Raw genomic sequence first — 23,383 nt, 5'->3', positions numbered from 1 at the left:
CTCAAGGTTGTATTAGTCTTAACCCCATATTTTACACCTAGGAGGGGAAAACTATGTCACTATCTAACCTTTCAAGGTTTGTCGTATCCTGCAGTTGTCTTGAGTAGGTTTTGCATGTGAGTGTCACTATCTAACAGATCAACTCCGTAACACTGGTCAGGTCTAGTAGATTACGAGGAGGGAGAGTGAAATATTTCCCAGTGAGTGAGCCAAGTTGTTAAGTCGGGAATAGCATATTCAGATGGCCACCAGGCGGCCTGATGTCCAATTGTTATTATTTTTTTCCTTATATTTCTTTTTATAAATCATGCATTCGTGAGTTTCTAAGCAACTTATACACAACGTAGGAAGTGATATACAATCTTAGGTTTCTTTTGAACTGATAATAATATTCAAATCCACTGGCAAAATACAAGCTCATCTATTGGAACAATGGAGTAAAATTCAGGAGACATGTCCCATGGTGCTCACGTACCTCGTCTTGACGAACGACGCTGTAATTCACCCTGACACTGCCGGCAAGACGTCGCCCTCACTCGCCCACCACAAAAGGGCACCTGATTTTCATAGCTGGAACTCTTCTGCAGTTGCTTGCTTCATCTCCAGCAGGCACAAAAGGCATGTGGTGAAGAAAATGAAGCTGGCCAACTTATCTGCAGTGGGCTTCGAAGACCCTTACATCACCAAGCGCTCTTAAGATGAATAAAGATTTCGTGGTATTTGATCCTCTACAACCACGTAAATTGGAGTTTGAATGCTTCACTGTAGAAGGCTTTAAATTCCAAATTTGGGTTTTTAAGAGACCGTTCTTGAAAGGCGAAGAAAATGGTACGAGTTATAGACTCCTCTGTGGACCTCTACCACCAGTGGCGTTGACTTCAGTAGGCACAGAAATAAACTAATGTTTCGCTTACCATCTTTAAGCAGAGGAACGTAAAAAAATTAGAGAGAATCGGCGATTTTTTGTGACTTAAGAAAATGGGAACTAAAGGCGTTACTGCATACCGTTATAACTTGTATATATGTACTTAAACCATCCCTGGGAATTGGAATAAATGATCATTAATAGATCATCAGATGTATGCTCTATCCCACACATGTATATAAGAAAAAAAATTACCTGTCCTTTAGATCTACTTCCATTTATCTTTTGGGACTAGTCTGTTCGCTTGATCCTGAATGACTAGTGTTTTATGGTTCTGTTCTTGTGTGTGTGTGTGTGTGTGTGTGTGTGTGTGAAAGCCTCGTTACCATAGTCAAGAGTTGCTGAAATGGCCAGAATATTGAGAGGAATATATCGTAGTGATTAATACTTTGATCAGTGTGATTATATTAATCACATTTAACCATAATTCTAGACTTGCAAAGATGGTTTTGTTTATATATATATATATATATATATATATATATATATATATATATATATATATATATATATATATATATATATATATGGTGTTATTGCTGCTTGTTCATTACATAAACCCCTCATGTTCACTGCCCTCCCCCCCTCATTCACGGATGGACTGTACTGAGCGAGTGGTTGTAAGTGTACAACTCACTCATGACTGTACATGAACTCACTGTCATGACTCACTGGTTGTGTTTCCTGAGTTAGTCACTTTTATTGCTTGAAGTTTCATTGCTTGCATATATATATATATATATATATATATATATATATATATATATATATATATATATATATATATATATATATATATATTGTTACGGATCCTTCTACAGAGAAGGATTGTCAATTATAATGTTACGCACACGGGATAACGCTATCTTAGAGTTATGGGACTGAATCAAACACCAGTATTAAAAATATTTATAATACAAGAAATAGATATTACAAAACAACAGAAGCACATTAATCGGGCACACATCATTTACATTAACACTTAACATGAATTCATGAATTTCAAACCACGAGATCTCTTTTTAACATGAATTCATGAATTTCAAACCAGGAGATCTCTTTTCTTTATGACAATTTGACTCTTAGAAACATGATTCAAGATACACTTATTCGTTAGACACGTCCGTGACAAGCTACAATACTCTATGACACTTGGACCTGAATGACAGAGGGCAGTGCAACACCTTGCAACACAGTGATCGTAGGCTACGAGTTTGAGACAGAGGGAAACCCACTTACCTGCTGGGCCTGCAGGGGAGCTAAGGTACCGTAGCCCAGCTGGCCAGCGAGCCAGGAGCGGCCTGCCCCGCCCTCCTGCCTTAGTCTCAGGTGGGATTGGAGAAGGGTGACCCAGAGTGCCACTCCTGATTGGCTAGAGGCCTAAGGTCCAGCTGTGATTGGAGGAGGGTGGCTTATAGCGTCATCATTAGTTGGCTGGAGGGTCTTAGGTCCGGCCCTCATCTTGCCTAAGGCCCAACCTTCTCTTATCCTAACGGGAACGACGATATACAAGAAGCCATATTACCTAGATCACCTCCTCTCTTGACCTCAGCCGTCTGGCGCCTCAGACAAGGAAAAGACAACAGGCTTAAGTGTTGAGGGTAACTGGAATGATGATGACCCCGGCCAGGGGAGTGAAACCCAAGCCGAGAGAACGGAGGCCCTGGCCCCCTACTCTGCCATCCTATAACATAAAACATCACTTACACCATAAACACATAATGGGGCACACACACACACACACACACACACACACACACACACACACACACACACACACACACACACGGTGTAACAATATATAAACGTATATATATATATATAAATGTATATCAGGACAGTATGGCATATATCGGAGGTGGATCTAACGTCGTAGAAGACGGACGGGCCCCAGCGAGGGGAGGTCAGAGATGGTAGACCTGAGGGCGTCGACGGTGCAGCAGAAGGTCATCCCGCGTCTGTGGTCAGAGGTGTTCCAGGTCACCCAGGGCAGCCGGTGGCACACGTCAGGGCAGAGGGGTTCACGTAAGCTCGACCAATCGGAGGTGCCTAGGCCCCTGACGTCATTGACCATGACTATAGCCACGGCTGCGCTTGTGGAAGGGTCGTAGATCACCTGAGGATGATGGGATGGGGATGGGATGGTGGGTTGGTACGTGGGAGAGATGGGTAACGGGAGATCTGATTAGTCTCTGCTGAGGGTGGGTACTGGAGGATAGTAATAGTTGGAGACGGGATAGTACAGCGGAAGTTCTTCCCGACTCATCACTTTATAGATGAGACAGGATAGTAAAGCAGAAGGCTCCTCAAAACCCATCACTATAGATGGAGATTGGATAGTAAAGTAGAAGGCTCCTCTCCCTCCCACCACAATAGATGGAGACAGGATAGTAAAGTAGAAGGCTCCTCTCCACCCATCACTATAGATGGAGACAGGATAGTAAAGTAGAAGGCTCCTCTCCACCCATCACTATAGATGGAGACAGGATAGTAAAGTAGAAGGCTCCTCTCCCTCCCACCACAATAGATGGAGACAGGATAGTAAAGTAGAAGGCTCCTCCCCACCCACCACAATAGATGGAGACAGGATAGTAAAGCAGTAGGCTCCTCCTCACCCAACATTCCCTCAAACACTTTAACCAATCGGGTAATAGCTATTAGGGGAAAAAAGAAAAGACTACACAATATAGAGAGAATAAACTAATACAAAATCAATACGAAGAATACACTGTCCAATGAATTTTGATATAAATAAAGCCACCAAACACCACAGAGAACTGGTACAATACTGACTGCAATTCTTACTCAGGATCCCTACGTTTTCTATCTCTAGACAATTGATATATCATTAAAGCACTTTTTTCCCCCGGTTGTTTTTAAGGTAACGTGAGTCTTCCCTTTGGCAATATATGATGGTGGTATGATTTAGTGTTCCATTACTCTGATGGTGAAGGAACCTAATGCACATATTTGTGTATCACATCTCTTTGCGACAGTTATATGAGTGCAATTCTCTCGGCAGTTGAAAAGAAAAAATGTGTGAATCACATTATCGTAGTAAGTATTTCTAATAGTTATGGTAGACCTCTAGGGAATCTACATTTTATTAGAGAAAGAAGAAAAAAATAAATATAATGACCCTCCATAGCGTTTATACCTGAGCAACGGAATTACTTTTGTCTCCCCCTTACAAATATGTTCTCGTTTTCTTCGTCTATGAAAGAAGATGGTCAACAAAAGAACTGTGGTCTATCTGTACAAAAGTCTAGCGTGTTTAATAGTTTGTATTTCTTGTTATAAAACATAATGTTCTAACTACCTCGTCATATGGGGTTTAACAATGCCTTGTGCATTCAATGCCAGAGTCATTTATTAACTCCAAGGAGGCTGTTGCCTTCGCTTCATAATATTATCAACAAAAAAACATTCCTTTGCATCTGTCCACAATGACGCTCCATATGTTGGACATCCTGCCACTGCATCAGCCTATGTAAATCTCCTGACTCATCAGACAGTCATCTGTGACCTTGCTACATTTCCTAGTATAATCTGGTCGACTGGAGGCAGTCCGGGACATTTTCTCTTCAAATGCTGATTGTTGTTTTCCCTGTTATGGTAGTCCTGGAAAACAGCCTTGGAAGGTAGTTCTGGAAGAGAGTCCCGTAAGACAAGTCATGAAAAGTAGTCCTGGAAGTTAGGCCTGAAAGGTGGTACTGGAAGGTAGTCTTGGATGTCCATTCTGAAAGGTAGTCCTGAGAGGTAATCCTGAAGGGCATTTCAGGAAAACTCCTGGAAATTAGTCTTAGAAAGTAGTCCTGGAAGGTAGTCCTGGGAGGTAATCCTGGAAGGCAATCCTGGAACGTAACCCAGAAAAGCAGTCTTGAAAAGTAGTCCTAAAAGGCTGTTCTGGACGACAACCCTGGAAGGTAGTCCAGGATGGCTGTCCTGGAAGCTACTCCTGGAACAACGCACGCAATCTCTTTCCTCTGGCGTGAGATGTGACCCGTACCCAACCATCAGAATACAGCCTACGACCGCCTTCGTCAGCTGCAGCACCAGGTCCCCAGATAGGTGGTCATCAGAGAACAGGTTTGTAACACTGGAACTTTTGCTCTGTGTTTACGCCATAACATTATTTTATCCTCATATGTCTGTCTGAAGCCAAGGGAAAAAACCCCAGCTTTTCTCCTCTTATTCATGCATTCCCAAGCAGTGCTCTGATCCTACACTGGTAATGTCTTCTGTATGTTTATGTTTACCACCTCTACACACACATACATAGTATACTTTTGAAGAATAAGAACATTGGACGAATAAGACAGATGGAGAGATGATACAGTGAATACAGACAGCATAAGTAAGTTTTGAGGGAGTTCAAGAGATAAGGACCTTACGAGAATAGAACTCCCCTTCCCCAATGCCGTACAAATAGCTTTTTACTGACAGATAATTTCACGAACAGATAATGTCCTAACCTTCCACATGAGTGCAGGAACGGGCAGCACCTCCTTGCCGCGAGCGAGGCCGAGGTAGAGACGGACGGGGTTGCTGAAGGTGTCAGGCAGTTGGAGGACTCCGTGTGTCCCCGTCCACACGGATAACGTAGCGTTCCGCTTTATGGCCAACTCCCGCAGTGCAGCCTCCAGTTTCTGTAGGGAGGAGGAGGAGGAAGGAGGCTGAAGCATGAAGAGGGTCATTGATGATGGCAGAGCTTGAAGGAGATGAGGATACAAAATGGGTGATGATGGAATATGAAGTGGAAATGAAAAAAAAAAGAGGTGGGGGGGCGTAAATGGGGGGGAGGTAATGAAGGAAATGTGAAAGTTGAAGGAAAAGGGACAGTTCTTTCACCTGCGTGAGTTAAGGTGATGAACTTCGACGTACATTAATTCTTGAAGGGGCGAGATATAGAGATGAGATCCAAAACGGAGACAAGAGAAGGAGGGCGGACGCTTGCTACATCGAACTCCCTGACTTGTGCCGTTCAACGTCAGCCTCGAGACTCACCTTCCAGTTGCCGTTGTTGACCGCCTGCCACTGCGGGACAACATTGGCGTAGTAGTAGGTGGCGTCCTGCTCAGCCTCCAGCACGAAGTCCGCGTCCGGAGCCAGGTGGCCCTTGGCCAGGTAGTGTTGACCCTCGGCCGTCAGGTGCTTCGTGGTGTTCAAGAGGTTCCTGAAGAGCGTCTTCTGCGATTTTTTCGTGTAGCGGGTGATGACTTCCCTGGAGAACATCTTGCCCCTCTTGAAGCTCGGGCGGGGAGGTTCCACCATCTTAGCGTCGATGTTTCTGTCCGTGGAAGAGGGAAGCGAGTGGGAGGTGATGGTTGGTAACCACCGCTGGACCGTCGACTGCAGGAAGACTGACACACACACACACATACACAACCGCGCTCCTCAATATTTGTTTCATAAGCAAAACATATTTTTACTCGCTAACTTTTCGTGGGATAATTAGAGTCAGACACGCTCGCACACACACACACACACACACACACACGCACACTGGTTCTCCCACTTCCTCATCTCTCGCCCTCCCAACCTCTAGTTGCCCTCCAATCTCATGTCTCTTTCCCTCTCCTCATGTTAAGTCTCCTCTCTTCTCCTTTCTGATCCTTCCATATACTACTTCCCTCCACTCCTCTGTCCCTACCTGACCTAACAAGTTCCCATCCACGTCCTTTGTTTGACCTGACCTACCAAGTTCCCTCACACTTCCCTCGCTCTGACCTACCAAGCTTCCTCACCTGCCGTGGATGATGTGCTTGGCATATACGGTTGTCTCCTGACGCCGATAGAAGCAGATCGTGATCTGGGGTATGAAGACGCCCGGGTAAACCTGCCAGCCAATGGTATGGGTCCTCGCCCCTCGGCCGCACCGCCGTTCGTGCTTAAAGTCTGGCTTCGGCTTCTTCCGGCAACCCAACTCGGCCCACGTGACTAGCTGAGGGAGGAGGAGGAGAGACGGGTAGAGCAGGGAGGGCGGAATGAGGGAGAATGAGTGGATGGTGAGTGTGGAAATAGAGGTGGCTGACTCATCAACGGTACGAGAGGAAGTGAATGAAAGATGGAGGAGGAGGAGGAGGAGGCGACCAGCTCGAATGCAGTGGGATGGAAGACATGGGAAGGAGGTCATACCACAAGACCAGTTGGTCTTTGGCGAGGTTATCTGCTGGAGGACGGTGGATAACATCCTACTCTTCTAATCGAGGTAAATAAAGGCAGAAAGGTAAAGTAAAAGGTTTCCCCTTACCCACAGCTCCCTACCTCACAACAACCAGCAAAAGCAACAAGCACAATAGATCATCATGTTGCACCGAAGAAATACAGGTAATATACAAATTTCACGAGAGACGTGAATAGAAAACGCATTTTGATCTAATACCAGACCTCGGTTACTCTGGGGAAGACGTACGTCAGTCTCTAACTTGCTAAGAACAGAGACAAATGGTCAAGATGATGTTGGAGGGGGAGAGGGAGCGCGGAGGGCGATCAAGGTGACGACGGAGGGAGCAGACGGGCAACGATGGGTGAGGTAGACGAGCCAAGATGACGGGCTGACGGAGGAGGGTGGAGTGTGGTGTCTGAGAAGCTATGTCCTTCCTTCGAGGTGTATCAAGCAAGAGTCGTGCGTCTGTTTTCGTGTGTGTGTCTGTCTATTTGTCTGTCTGTACAGCGCTGTCGTCAATTCGTGTTGTCTGCTTCTTCTTCAAGTATATTCTGTGTTTTCATTCGCCAAATAAGAACCTGAAAGTCTGAGAGAAAATCTGAATAAGACCTTGAAAGTCTGAGAGAAAATCTGAATTGGGATTTTCATGAGGAACACATCTTCTTAAGATCTATTTCCCAGTTATTGTGATGGGGGGAAACTGGGTGAGGACTGACTGATATTGTCTCACAAGCTCTCGAAGATACTGATTCTTCCCCTGGTCACTGGAAGGGTCTTGTTGTGTACCAATCCAGGTGAAAACCTGGAAGAATGTACACATTTCCAGTTTGTCACAAAACATGGACAACCACAATGCATCATCTCCAAGACGATCTCAAAATTTCAAAACAACAAAAAATACCACGTACTTCCTTCCCCCTGACTCAAAAAACCCATGTAGTTTACCCTAACTCTAAAATTACGTCATGTACTCTACCTTAACTCAAAACTATAATGTACTTCAACCTGACTCAAAATATATGATCCTATATTACAATAAACCACAAATGGTCATGCATTACAAAGAAACTATAATGCTCCTATATTACAATGAAACCATGATGACCCTATACTATAAAAAAACCATGATGATCCTATATCATAAAGAAACCATGATGACCCTATATTATAAAGAAACCATGATGATCCTATATCATAAAGAAACCATGATGATCCTATATTATAAAGAAACCATGATGATCCTATATCATAAAGAAACCATGATGACCCTATATTATAAAGAAACCATGATGATCCTATATCATAAAGAAACCATGATGATCCTATATCATAAAGAAACCATGATGATCCTATATTATAAAGAAACCATGATGATCTTATAAAGAAACCACAATTGTCCTCTACTACAGTATGAATATACTGGTTGTCCAATTCACTACAGCTATGAAGGGTGCACGAATATAAACATCAAGAGTAGACTTCTAATCATGATTGATTCCGGTCGTCCAGCGACCAGATATTCTCTTTCCCAACCCTCTTACCTGTCCGTCCATCACAAGGCTGGATCCCCTGCAGGTGAGGGGAGCGTAGGGCCTCCCGTTCCAGAGGAGGTGGTTCTTGCTTCCTGGACAGGAGGCCAGAACGGTGCTGTTGGAGGCCAGCTTCACCGCCTTCCTCCCTCCCTCCAGGTCGGGGTACAGAAACTCATTCCTGTCCCTCCTCACGAGGAATGGGTGGATGTGCTTCTTCGGGACGTCGTCGAAGTCGATCATGCAGGATTCTGGAGCAGAAGAAGGAAGATGCGTCTCACGTTAGTCGCATCTGGAAAATGACTCATTTGTAAATCATCACACATTTTTGTTTTGTTTTCACGATTGAGGCAACATAATTGGACGTGAAATATATGGGAGAGGTTAGTTAAGGTGTTCAGAGGTAGGAATGCTTGTCCTAAGACGGTAAATTAGGAGAGGAACAGCAGAATGAAACAGATTAGAAAAATGGAATATACGAAGGTCAAATACCGGTGATCTGTCCATCTAGCGGAGGCGATGTTATCCCATAATGTGTCATATGTGTAGGATGGTGATCGTGTGTAGATTGGTGGTCGTACGTAGGATGGTGATCGTGCGTAGGATGGTGATCGTGTGTAGGTAGAATGGTGGTCGTGCGTAGGATGGTGATCGTGTGTAGGCTGGTGGTCGTGCGTAGGATGGTGATCGTGTGTAGGCTGGTGGTCGTGCGTAGGATGGTGATCGTGTGTAGGTAGAGTGGTGGTCATGGTGCGTAGGATGGTGATCATGTATACCACAAGCAACCCATGGTACAGCATCTTACACCTACGTAATAGGCCACTTCACTCTGCCCCGTCACCGCACTCTTCTCTAAATAGCGGTGGCCCAATGGCAGATGATGTCATGGCTAATGAATGCTAAGGTTTTGCGTATTCATGCCACTTAGCCTCTCCCTCCTCAACTCCACCACAGCAACGTACGCATACCACTCCTCCCAAGCTGCCAACAGCTACCCTAACACCCACACACACACACACACACACACACACACACACACACACACACACACACACACACTTTACGAAGCAACAAGAACAACACTCCCTCACCACCACAGCTACAGACCTTCTACAACTGGACCCATTGTTATTGCAGGGATGCAGTGCTCCACGCAATGCTGTAGCTGCCGCAAAGCACACACAATCCTCTCTCTCTCTCTCTCTCTCTCTCTCTCTCTCTCTCTCTACAGCTACGATCTTCCAAGCACAGTAACAACCGTACACTACCCCCCTCCCCCCCACCCCTCCATGGTTGTAGCTATACGACGATCAAGTTACAGTGATGGAGGGAAAGAGAGAGAGAGAGAGAGAGAGAGAGAGAGAGAGAGAGAGAGGGGGGGGGGGGGGGGCGGGTCATCGACAGGCCGAACTGACGCTTGGGACTTTATCTCCCTAACACTTTAACTTGGCAGATCGACCGTGCTGGCATTACTTAGTCTCCCCAGACGAGGCGAGAAGACATTATACTGACAGTCCCCCCCCCCCTCCCCTCCCCCGCGCGTTACACTTAGTACAAGTGTATATTTGTTTAACATGAGAACGTAAGACGAGAGGAGGAGAAATTGTACCCGACCCACTGGCCTTCAAAAGGCAGCTTCTGCTTACACCAGGCCCATTATATCATCTATATATATATATATATATATATATATATATATATATATATATATATATATATATATATATATATATATATATATATATATATATATATATATATATATATATATATATATATATTTACGTTCCTTTGCAAATTTGACAAATGTGTCATTATGCGCCAGGGCCGCTTAATTGGCTTAGATTCATCTCTCCTAACCCAAAATTAGTGAAAGTGACTGCTATTTTACGCAATTCATTATCTTCTCTTAAAGCAACATACGTAGTTTTTGGGGCTGTTTGACTAAGCCTTCCCTTCGTATACACTCACGTAAGTGTTTATCTAAAATATTGCTCATCTCTTTCCCAACCATCGGCAAGCTGTTCTAAAAGACATGCATCGGATCCTATAGTTATAGACAACTGCAAGAGACCTTTTGGCGCATCGGATCCTATAGTTATAGACAACTGCAAGAGACCTTTTGGCGCTCGATCTTTCGTCTTTGCCTTTTACACATAACCCATAACCACCATTTTACTTTCGTTCTATTTCCCTCCACCTTTCCTGTTCGTTCACACTTAAGATTATTAAGATGAGATTCTTCATAGTATTTCATCTCAGCGATTCCTTTCTTTCTGGTGTAGAAATTACTTCATATTACCATTTATCTACGTAAGGTCAATGCTATATCATCTATAGTTTCTGTCAGGCGTATTCAGTCCTTGATCTCTGGGTAGAATACCCTAAACCATGTTACGATCCTCTTTTACAATAAGATCGCCTTTGATGCTCAGTCTAACCTCCTGTAGGTAAGGTTACGAGCTCCTAGATGGCAGAGGAAGACAAGCAACACCTCTCCTTCACCTGCAAACGACGTGTCAAACCGACCAGGAGTTCAAGTGAGACCCCCAAAACAATCTATCTCCCTTCCGTCTTTATCATCATCATCAAGGGCGCTCTCCCCAAGGGCGCTCTCCCCTCATTACTATCAGGTTACCAACGTGGAAACCAGGCACGAAATATCATGATCCTCTTTAACGATTTTCCCCAGTTCGCATCCCTTGTAATTACTCCTGGCCAACTGTACTTCAGTTTTCACAAGACCTCACCGTCTTCAATTAAGACTTGACTCCGCTCACTATGAATTATATATCTACACTATTGTGTTGACGATTAGGTCCTAAACTGAACTGCTTTGATAGAGCAATACTGAACAACTTCTGAGGAGTGTTGGAGACGCCACAACTTTTGGAGACGCTAAAATTTCTGAGAGCTGTTGGAGACGCTGCAATTTCTGAGGACTGTTGGAGACGCTACAACTTCTGAGGATTGTTGGAGACGCTACAACTTCTGAGAAGTGTTGGAGACGCCATAACGTCTGAGGAGTGTTGGAGACGCCACAACTTTTGGAGACGCTACAATTTCTGAGGACTGTTGGAGACGCTGCAGCTTCTGAGGACTGTTGGAGACGCTACAACTTCTGAGGACTGTTGGTGACGCCACAACTTCTGAGGACTGTTGGAGACGCTACAACTTCTGAGGACTGTTGGAGACGCTGCAACTTCTGAGGACTGTTGGAGAAGCTACAACTTCTGAGGACAGTTGGAGACGCTGCAACTTCTGAGGACTGTTGGAGACGCTACACCTTCTGAGGACTGTTGGAGACGCTACAACTTCTGAGGAGTGTTGGAGACGTTAAGTTACCAGTTCGATGACTCCAGTCTATAGATTGCTCACGTCACTCACATAAACACAGACGTTATCACGTCATGACACAGTGATGATTGCCTTCTCAAGTACGTTCGCCTCACGGTGCCTCCCAACACTAGGAGGCGTTTGTAAGAAGACGTGTATACTCACACAGTTCTTGCTCTCGCTCATTCCTATCCACCAACAGGATCTGCATTTACGCCGTTCATGATGTCCTCTTCTATACAGTAATCTAGGTTATGGACTGATATCCCTAGAGAGAGAGAGAGAGAGAGAGAGAGAGAGAGAGAGAGAGAGAGAGAGAGAGAGAGAGAGAGAGAGAGAGAGAGAGAAGGAGAACGAGAGAGAGAGAGAGGGAGGGCAAGACACTGGAGCACATAAGCACACGCACATCCGCCACGCTCATATCACATGACAAACCCGCGACAGGAGCGGGTGTGTGTGTGTGTGTGTGTGCAATGCTGTGGAGGAGGAGGAGAAGGAGGCATCGGCAAGCAGTAAGAGAGCAGGCAGCAAGCAGGCAAGGCAGAGAGTAAACCAGACCACTGATAATAGCCACTGACTGAGAGGCGTTGCTATGAAACCGTGAGCTGAGACTCACTGCCTTGAGGACAAGACTAGTGAGGTGTACTGCCCTAATGGTTACACGTTACTGCTGTGGGCGCTTCGTGTGGACGGCTGACGGCGGTGCTGTGGGCGCTGGTGATGAGGGCGGTGCTGTGGGCACTGGTGATGAGGGCGGTGGTGTCTTAAGAGGACGCTACGTTGTCCATGGTAGGTCGCTGTGTGTATAACGAAGGTGCGGGGTGACGTCAGGTGGTGTCAGGTGCAGAAGTGACTGTTGGTATAGTGTGTGTGATTACTGTCTGTGATGACTGTGCGTGTGATTACTATGTATGATTACTGTCTGTGATGACTGTGCGTGTAATTACTATATATGATTACCATTTGTGTGTTTTGAGGAGAGTTGTGTACTCGTGTTGCCCCGTCTCTTGACCTCGTCTATATGTACTATGTCTTTACACACACACACACACACACACACACACACACACACACACACACACAAACACACACACACACACACACACACACCAGGCCAGAGGGGACGATGAACAACTGAGGTGGCTGTGGGTAGACTGCTGTCCCCAAGATTCGAACCCGGGCAGAACCGTGCGTGAATCATGGTCAGCAACGCTAACCCCTACTCCACGGAAGCCTATGTGTGTTAGTATGTGTGTGTACGCACATGCATTATTGATGTGTGTATACGTTTTTGTATAAGTGAGTGTATATGTTTGTGTAAGTGCGTGTGTGTGTGTACGTACATGCATTATGCGTGTGTATATGTTTGTCAAATCGATGGTGTAAAATAACTTGATATTAACATTTGAAAACAGACGTCAGTTTGTTGACGATGGTGTGGATGTTTTCAGGGGCTACTGACGATGGATTTCATTAATGGACATGAGCAAGAGGTCACGTGGAGCGATAAGAGAAGAACAGAGTTAAAAGAGGCTTTTGAGGGTATCGGGGCAGGAACATTCAGGAGGGTGAGAGGCATGCGCTGGCTGGAAAGATGGAGGGAGAGAGGAGGAAAGACAAACTGATGAAAGGATAAAGAACCCACACAGAGAAGGTGTGTTGCTGAGGCGACGAGATGTAAGATAACAGTTAGACGCTGACCTCAGCAGTACTTCAGCTCATTTGTCTACTCAATGTCACCCCTCACGAACCCTCCTCCTTGCCCGATAGTCGAAACAGTGATGAACATCTTCCTCTCACAAGGTCTTATTACCTCTTGACTCCACTCACTCCCTCCTCCTCCTCCAGCAACGTGCCTCACCTTCACCTATCACCTATTTAACCTACATCCTATGCGACTGTCGCCACTCACTCCACGTTCCCTAGCCGCCCCTCCTCCTCCTCCTCCTCCTCCCTAGCCTGCAGCACCTGCATCGAAACGTCTTAAAACTCACGTTCCATCCGGACTGACCTCCGTTGCCCAGTGACGAAACTTCCACCACAGTTCTTAACCTTTAACATTAACTATTGTGAGACCGTTGCCGGACGCTGTTTCTCAAGGGGATTTTGTCATTTCCTATCACGTACTCATCTCCGTTGCTTCATCTCATATCAAACAATAAGGAAAAGACTCGTCTTAAAGACAGAGAGAGTTATCCTAAGTGGAAAATAATCAGTTACTCAGGTGGTCAACTAATCTATACGTGATCAATAATGCCAATGGGAGGAACAAGCCAGGGAGTATATGGACGAGATGAGCTAATCATCCACTACACATATCGTGCAGGAATTTCCTGCCTTTGTATTGTGTACCTCACTGTATCTGGCTATTTATCATCAGACATAGAATTAAAAAATGAAAAAGTTTGGTTAAATTTTTTTATCCTTCATTCTTCATAATCGGATGATCTAAAAGTCTTCTAAACAATAAATCTAGATGCTCGATTGATCCACCTGATGACAGACCCTAATTTGACCGCTCAACACAGTTCCTCCTTGATTACCTCCCACTCACGTATCTGGTGAGGAGGGAACACCGCAACGCTTCGCATGTTTACCTTCCTGTGGTCGCTGCTCGGGCCAAGTTGACACCACCTTGATCTGGGTTTGCTGTTCCTGCTGCACCTCAGGCGCCCAAGAGACGTCGAGGAGGCCACTATGGCTCTGCTGCACCACCTGCGGTAACCAGGCCTCCCTGTCTAGGTTAGTCCGCCTCTGTTGAGCCATCTGTTGGGGTTGCCAGAGGTGGTCGTCCCTGGACGAGGGGCGACGAGACCGCTGCTGGTGGTGCACCTGTGGTAGCCACGGCTCCTGATGGGGGCGTGGCAGCTGGGGGTAGTCCACGTCCGGCTCGGCTCCTGGAAAGAACAGCGTGGAAGTGAGAAGTCACGGGGTTATGTTCTAAGTAGGATGTGTTGGTGGAGTTGGGTAAATATATAAGAAAGATTCATCGTGTTGTTCATATCCTCCGTAACCACGAAGGATGTAGTGTGAGTCACGTTTGCCCTTGAAACCCAGATACATGTACATCAGTATTTAAGGGAGTTTTATCCGTTATAATATATATATATATATATATATATATATATATATATATATACCTGGTCGCCGTTTCCCCGAGTTAGTAAGGTTGCGCCCGGAACAGACGAAGAAAGGCCGCATTCGCTTGCATACATTGCCTAGCTGTTATACACAATGCACAGAAACCACAGCTCTCTATCCACAACCAGGCCCCACAGACTTTTACATGGTTTCCCCAGCCGCTTCACTTGCCCTGGTCCAGTCCACTGACAGCACGTCGACCCGTGTATACCATATAGTTCCAATTCACTCTATCCCGTGCACGCCATTCACCCCCCAGCATGTTCAGGCCACGATTACTCAAAAGCTTTTTCACTCCATCCTTCCATTCCAATTTGGTCTCCCGCTTCTCCTTGTTTCCTCAACTTCTGCCACATATATCCTCTCTGTCAACTTCTAATACCGCTCTCTTACCCTTTCATTACTTACTCGATCGAACCACCTCACTACATATTGCCCTCAAACATTTCATTTCCACCACATCCACCCTCCTCCGTACATCCTCATCTATAGCCCATATAACACAGTAGGAACTACTATACCTTCAAACATACCCAGTTTTGCCCTTCCACACAACTTCCTCTCCTACATATTCTTTAATGCTCCTAGAACCTTCACCCCCTCACCCACCCTATGACTCACTTCCGCTTCCGTGGTTTCATTTGCTGCCATGACCACTCCCAAATATCTAAAACACTTCACTTGCTCCAATGTTTCTCCATTCAAACTCACACCTCTACCTTGCTGAACCTAATAACCTAGCTTTCATTCACATGTACTCTCAACTTCCTCCTTCCACACACTTCCAACCCAGACCCCAACTTCCGCAGTTTCTCACTTGAATCTGTAGCCAGTGCTGTGTCATCATTAAACAACAACTGATTCACTTCCTTGGCTCCCTCACCATTAATGACTACGTCTGCTGGCTCACGTTATACCCCGAAGCCTCAGACCGGTTAGAATTCGTTTTCCTCACTACCACACAGTCCCGCTCAGTCCTCAAGGTCTTCTGTACAAGACATGTAACTGTTGTTATCCGCGATAGTTTTTGCAGAAGCTGGATGTTTAACACTGGATCTTTATCAAAGATCACCTATCATTTTTTTTCAGCTAACCCTCGAATATATATATATATATATATATATATATATATATATATATATATATATATATATATATATATATATATATATATATATAGTGTCAGTGTTTGGTAAGTAATGTACATCATGAATGATTTAACAGACTTAGAATCTGTCCATCATATTCAATACCGAAGTGTTTTGATACCGATTCGCCAAACTTTAGTTCTGCACAGGTCATTTACATATTGTAGACGGCTCGTCCTTCTCTAATAATAATGTTAATAATAATAATAATAATAATAATAATAATAATAATAATAATAACAATAATAATAATAATAATAAACGATAATAGTCCTCATTCCTACGACATCCTTGTCGGACGTCAGATAAGTGTGTCGTAACGCATTTGCCATTTCTCTTTGCGAAAGAAAAGACATGTTTCTTTGGGACAAGACGACGGCAAACAAGGGTACTTATGGGTCCTTACAACAAGCTTTTGTCACATAGCAAGGTTAGAGCGTAGTGCTAACCTCATCTATCTGCTCAGTACTCGTTTTTCATGTTAGCTGACACGGCACGGGGCAACTAAATGCCCTGATCAAGGTCATATATATATATATATATATATATATATATATATATATATATATATATATATATATATATATATATATATATATCCCAGCCTAAGTACCTGATCTATCGATCAACCCCTAGGGGAGGAGGATGAACAGCCGGGTTGAGCGTGGACCAACTGTGCCGCAACCAGGATTCGAACCTAAGCGGGTTCGACCCAGGTTGACCCATGAATGTGTTACAGTCAGCAACGCTAAACCGCCATGTATAGTCGTCTTTCTCGAGTTCTTCTGGGACTTTTTTATCCTTTTATTTTCCTTCGACAAGTGCAGGTGTTTAATCCTTCCTTTTTTTTTTAAATTCACTTTTCTTGATATTCGCGACGCTCTGTCATTTTCCTTTCTCTCCCTTTTCTATGGGCTCACATAAATCATTGTTTGGTGCCTTTTTTTAATATATTCCAAGGGAGATATAGATTAAGATTACCTTGTTTCTTCTATGTTGTTGTATGTTCGCTTTGTTTCCCTGTTTAGTGTCATCACTGTATCTTTCCTCTTCTTTCTGTGATGTTTAAAGTTCTTTTACCATTTTAAGATAGTCCATACATTCCAGTCGCCTGATCTGGCTTGCAAAATGCTTCTGAATTTATATCATACATCAGTTTAAGCTCGTCTTCTTGATTCTGACCACACAACAAAGCATTATTCCGCTTCACATATATTCAACGACCATTTTTAGTCATTTTTCTTTCTCTCAAGATTAAATATTTCACCACCCTCTCAGCTTAATCTTAACCCGCTAGTATGTTTCTTTCTTTAGTTATTTCCATATTCCACCTTATTCTTTGAGATCACCCGTAGGAAGAGAGAAGTTATGAAGACAAGACATTCTAAGACGAGAGAGAGAAATAGGGTGACCATTACCCAACTTGTTCTCAGTCGTATTTGCTTTTTTCGTTTTTTTTTTTTTTCTGAAAGGGCGATCAAGGGCGACCATGTTGATCTTTGCCTGGCTCGCTACCTTCCTCAAAAAAGGCGACTGAGTTTCTCTTCTGCCAGCCTGGTTCACTCTATCTACACTGTTGAAAGCCTTAAAGTCAGGAAGTATTGGACCGGAAGACTCATTTCCTCAACCAGACACACCCAACGGTCTTTGTATTTCGGATATGTCACGAACCAAGTCCATGGTCATAGCAACAGCGTCACAACTGACGTGGTAATTCACAAAACTCACAGGATTTGTACGCGGTTTCTATCTATAAACAACTCATACACTGGGTTTCAACGGAACCTTTTTTCTCTTTCTTTTTCCCTCCCATCGACTCTCGCCTAACCTGAGACTTAACTGACTAATGAATGAAGGGTTGAGGAGGCACGTAGTAATGAGTTAATACTACTGCATGCAGTCAGTCGGGTATAAGTAGTATATGATAAAAATCCTTCAGGAATACTAGTGTTGACTCAGCTTCCTTCCGCTCACCACACGAAAATTCACGGACAAATTTTCAAGGTTAGGGGTTTATGTTGATCCAAAAACGTTATTTTGTTTGGTAAAACAAATCCAAAGAGCAACACATGTCCACGTGATGCTAAGGATTAAACAAACGAGACGGTGACCAAGAGTCGATTAAACGCGATGGTTTTCAGCAATCACATACTCATCTGTACGCTAATTTCCCTAAGTTCGTATTTATAACATGACAATAATATTGTTTACCTAATCTAGATATATTCACAAATGATCTTGCCCTATTTTCCATCAGGCTGGAGAACCTTCAATCAACACAAACAAAAATATTCATGAGACCCTTACTGCGCGCGTGGACCACATCGCCGAGATGCAACAATGGCCAAGTCACCACCAGGAACCACCACGTCATCGCCAGCGACCACAGGAAACCACGGGGATGCGAAGCGGGAGGGTCAGTGTTGCCGTGCGATGCCTCTCAGCCAACGTTGCGAAGGAGTGATCTCAATTTTCACTGATGATGGGGACGAGTCGTCGGGGTCATGGGGATAAATGACACGTTGTTGTGTCCAAAGCGTCGCGTTAGTACTGGGAAATATGCTCTCTAGTCTTAGTAATCCTCTGGGAGGGGAAAAGCCATGCTAAAACTTAAATGCAAAGTCAGTGTTTGAGGATGTACCGGTAAGTCATACTTGTTGGAAATACGTGACACTGTCGCGCTGTAAATGCTCGGAGACACGTCACACGGTCGTTACAATGCTCGAAACTAGGATGTCGAGATGTATTAATGATACTCGTTGATTTCCAACCAAGTTAACTAGAACAGTGCGGTGTCGGATCGTCGTAATAAGCCGTCTGAAGTAATTAATTCTGGGACACTCCTTGAAGACTTGGTGGTGCTGGGTGATGTGATGAATGTGAGAGATGCCTCTTCACGTCGTGAGGATCCTCTCCCACGTCAAAACACTGAGAAAGTGATACGTTAACTTAATGGCGAACGTTCGCCAGACTGACTGGCAGTTGCTGAGTGAACCCCAGTCCTCGAGATCTCCCTCACCGCTGCCAGACACGAGACTGCGGTCTTTCGTACGATAACTTGCTACGTCCATCTGGCAGTGTCTACTGCCATCCATGTCGTCGTCATGTAATGAACCAATCACTTAACGAGTTATTTGTCTTTGCTATGTACAATGCTTATCAAGATACACGACATAATAGATTTGCCTGACGTTGATCACATGAACCATGACGTAATAACAAAGTCTTCATCAACTGCAGAATAAAAGAAGTTATTGGTCACTAAAACCTGTTGTTCAACAGGCGTATCACATCGTAAACACACACGTACGTTTAAGAGATCCTCTATACATGGTCACACGCGGGTAATGACACCCCGAGAACACCCGACTTATGCCAGTAATTGCATCCCGAGCACACACCCTCAACCTGTTCCATACATCAGGGATACATACCCGACTTGTGACATTTAATGCACACACATCCGTTGGCCGAAAGACTATTATGAACTTCATGTCGGATGTTTAGCTCTAGATAACAGTTTAACCTATGGCAACTGTTGGAATGATGGACAGTCTGCTTGCTACACGTCTTTGGTATAAGATAATACAGTGTTAGATGTCATCTATAGAATCAATGTTTATTTTCATAGAATATTATCATGGCTTAGTGTTTCCTATGATATCGTTGGTAATGTTTATGAGATGGTTAGTGTCTTACACAATCATTCAAAGACTTCCATCAAAGATATCGGTGATGACTATGGTTGCAGTAATAGTAGTAGTAGTAGTAGTAGTAGTAGTAGTAGTAGCAGTAGTAGTAGCGTTGCTGTAGTTGCAAGTGGTTAAGAGATGGTTTCTTAGATCTGTTGTTTCTAATCAGAACAAGTTTCACAATACAGCTGACGACCGCGTTGGGTAAACCTAACCCAGCCAAGTTGGTTGACATCATATCTTTTGCAACGTCCATAGCATGTGATTCAACGTCGATATCATGTGAACCACCGTCTATAGCACAGTTTAAGTAAATGGCAGCGGGAAAGAAAATAGCTGATATCATATACAAAGGCGGACTGGGTAGCCGAGCACTCGGACATCATGGACCGAAGGGCTTGGCCATCAGGGAGCCCACAGCCTAGTAGCATAAAAAGATAACTGAATCTGTCTCTATACTGACTGAGCATAGCGACTGTGCTGACAGCATGGTAAATAATGATAAGGAGCTTCAGATTTTATTGTAGAATTATGTTTAATCTGTTATCACACGCCTGGCTGGGGAAAGGGTCTGTGGTTCCGGTGCATCGAACATGACTGCTAGAAAATGGATGTCAACGGGTGTGTCCTTTCTTCACCTGTTCCTGGCGCTTCCTCGATTATTCGGGAAACAGTGATCGAGTATGAGAACCTATTAATCCATGTCCCTTAAAGCCTATAAAATGTTCCTGTCCACTAAAGTCCATTATGTAAGGAACGTGAATTGTGCCTGAAATGTCATAAGGATTTGTAGCGACCCATTGTAGCTCCACAAACTATTACCTTGCTAACGACGCCCTGACTTGGGGGCAGGTCACAGCAGGTGACCTCACCTGACCTAATAAGCCCAGAGGAATGAGTTTGGTGGCCTAACCTACGGGCGCCCCTGTTGTATTACTCCGTGACCTTCATACTCGATGTTCCGCAGTGGCGGATCAAAACATGCCTCTAGTTATAGATGACCAGACCCTTTCCATAAGAAGAGCCACTCTCAGCCCACCAGCATGGAGAGAGGTTAGAGCTTGCGACATTCGACTTCGAGGACCTGACCTTCCTGCTTCTTATATAACCAGGTATCACCGCAGAAAGGGAGTTAGGGAGTTGGCTCGCTCTAGACAAGTGTTATCACTCCAGTACCTGAAGTCTTGCCGACGTCCACCTTCGGTAGGTCTAGCGTGGGACATCGCCTCCGCCCGTCACGAGCAGCTGCTGTAACAAGGGACCTACGTTCACGCCTAAGGCACTCCTGCAAACCAGACACAAACCGACAACCGCCGGACGATACAAGCGCCGCGATACGTGCCACACTTACCTACTACAGGAGCTCCACGTTGACTCGGCAGCCATGCAGCCCTCCCGTGTGCTCCTGCTTCATCTGGCATCCTCACCAGCATTACAGGACTCCTGCCAAGCCTGTGTCGTATTGCTCGACCTATCTAACTTTACCTCTTCTTCGTTATAATCCTGCAACTCCAGTTACACATTGTCCCTAGGCTATCCTACTTTATTGACGGTAACCAATAAATCAATATTGTTATTGTTTAACGTATTCCGTGCCCGTCTCCCGGTTATACCACTTCGACAACTTCATTAGAACACCCGCTAAGGATTCTGTCATAGAGTTCAATTAAGTAGGTGTCAGGCTTCTGTTGTCCTCCTTTATTGAACAATTCCTCTATTCGAGTCTGGGTGATCATTAGATAGAAGAAGTCTGTTAAAACACTGCACTAGAGTTGCCCTCTGCCAATGGCCTGTTAAACGTGAGGCACTAAAGGATAAGCAGCAGTATTGGAGTTAACCAAGTACGAAGACTTTTGCCATAGATCCCTCTCCCCCCTTTTTGGGAGTTTCCAAAGGGATCAGGCATCAGAGATATACATAAGACAGGCCTAAGTCTGGAGAATCTTGCTTGGCTGACTCTAGGTTGGCCCTCCCTTCAGTATGATAGTTGTCCTTTGGGTTCTTTCCGAAGGTCCCTTGTTTATGAGAAGATGCACTCTGATGTTCACACAGTTTGTCCAGAGATTTAGAAATACACATTCTAAAGTCTAGAAAACATTTTTTTTTTATATCAATAGTCAAGGCCAAAGGGCCAAATGAGTATCCATTAATATTCTCATCCTTTCATACTCTTCTATCCCTTATGAAAAATCTCATCTTAATTACCGACAACAACTGGCCTGGGGCACTTATCCATTAGCAATTGATAACAGGTGGTGGTTGAATGGTGCTAACTCAACACTTGATCACAGTTTCATAGACTCTTATAGGTTTACTGCATGTTATTTTGTATGGCAAAAAAGGGGTGAAATGCTAACAGACACATCCAGTATGGGGGTAGAAAAGATTGTAATTGCACCCCAACATGCAAGAGATCTGTCTCTCTGATGCAACTTGGGCTAATTTCTATCCTCTTCTAATTTGGCACTGCGTTCAAAAACTCAATTAGCCAAGCTTTATCCTGGGACATAAGAACGCGCACCTTCATGGAACATACAAACCTCCAACAGCCAGAATCGAACCTGGGACCCTTATGCTACATGTGGGAATGCTAACGCAAAGTAATGGGCCTTCCCCATAACTTAGCGGTAGCATTCCCGCCTATAGCACAGGGGTCCCGGGTTCGATCCTGGCTGTTGGAGGTTTGTATGATATATATATTATTCATTATACTTTGTCGCTGTCTCCCGCGTTAGTGAGGTAGCGCAAGGAAACAGACGAAAGAAATGGCCCAACCCACCCCCATACACATGTATATACATACACGTCCACACACGCAAAAATACATACCTATATATCTCAATGTACACATATATATACACACACAGACACATACATATATACCAATGCACACAATTCACACTGTCTGCCTTTATTCATTTCCATCGCCACCTCGCCACACATGGAATACCATCCCCCTCTCCCCTCATGTGTGCGAGGTAGCGCTAGGAAAAAACAACAAAGGCCCCATTCGTTCACACTCAGTCTCTAGCTGTCATGCAATAATGCCCGAAACCACAGCTCCCTTTCCACATCCAGGCCCCACACTACTTTCCATGGTTTACCCCAGACACTTCACATGCCCTGATTCAATCCATTGACAGCACGTCGACCCCCGTATACCACATCGTTCCAATTCACTCTATTCCTTGCACGCCTTTCACCCTCCTGCATATTCAAGCCCCGATCACTCAAAATCTTTTTCACTCCATTTTTCCACCTCCAATTTGATCTCCCACTTCTCCTCGTTCCCTCCACCTCTGACACATATATCCTCTTTGTCAATCTTTCCTCACTCATTCTCTCCATGTGACCAAACCATTTCAACACACCCTCTTCTGCTCTCTCAACCACACTCTTTTTATTACCACACATCTCTCTTACCCTTTCATTACTTAATCGAT

General features: G+C 44.5%; 1 protein-coding gene across 1 annotated transcript; it reads right to left on the bottom strand.

The window, feature by feature from the left end:
- Positions 1-1,822: 1,822 nt before the first annotated feature.
- On the bottom strand, positions 1,823-21,523 carry LOC139755099 (salivary protein Tsal1-like). Its single transcript, XM_071673219.1, has 7 exons — positions 18,556-21,523; positions 14,557-14,856; positions 8,636-8,874; positions 6,673-6,869; positions 5,933-6,215; positions 5,401-5,574; positions 1,823-3,041 (listed from the first exon to the last, which is right to left on the bottom strand). The coding sequence occupies exons 1-7, from the start codon at positions 18,620-18,622 to the stop codon at positions 2,790-2,792; spliced, it is 1,512 nt and encodes a 503-aa protein (XP_071529320.1). The 5' UTR covers positions 18,623-21,523; the 3' UTR covers positions 1,823-2,789.
- Positions 21,524-23,383: the final 1,860 nt, after the last annotated feature.

Source organism: Panulirus ornatus, chromosome 18 (assembly GCF_036320965.1).
Source record: "Panulirus ornatus isolate Po-2019 chromosome 18, ASM3632096v1, whole genome shotgun sequence".
NCBI lineage: Eukaryota > Metazoa > Arthropoda > Malacostraca > Decapoda > Palinuridae > Panulirus > Panulirus ornatus.
Note: the sequence above shows the minus strand (reverse complement) of the source record. Positions and strands in the feature narration are given on the sequence as shown.

Coding starts and splice junctions, on each gene's coding strand:
- LOC139755099 (XM_071673219.1), bottom strand. CDS start 18,622: ATGACGTGGTGGTTCCTGGTGGTGACTTGGCCATTGTTGCATCTCGGC. Junction 14,857..18,555: donor CGATGTGGTCCACGCGCGCA/GTAAGGGTCTCA, acceptor TGTTCTTTCCAG/GAGCCGAGCCGGACGTGGAC. Junction 3,042..5,400: donor TTCCTGCACTCATGTGGAAG/GTTAGGACATTA, acceptor CATCATCCTCAG/GTGATCTACGACCCTTCCAC.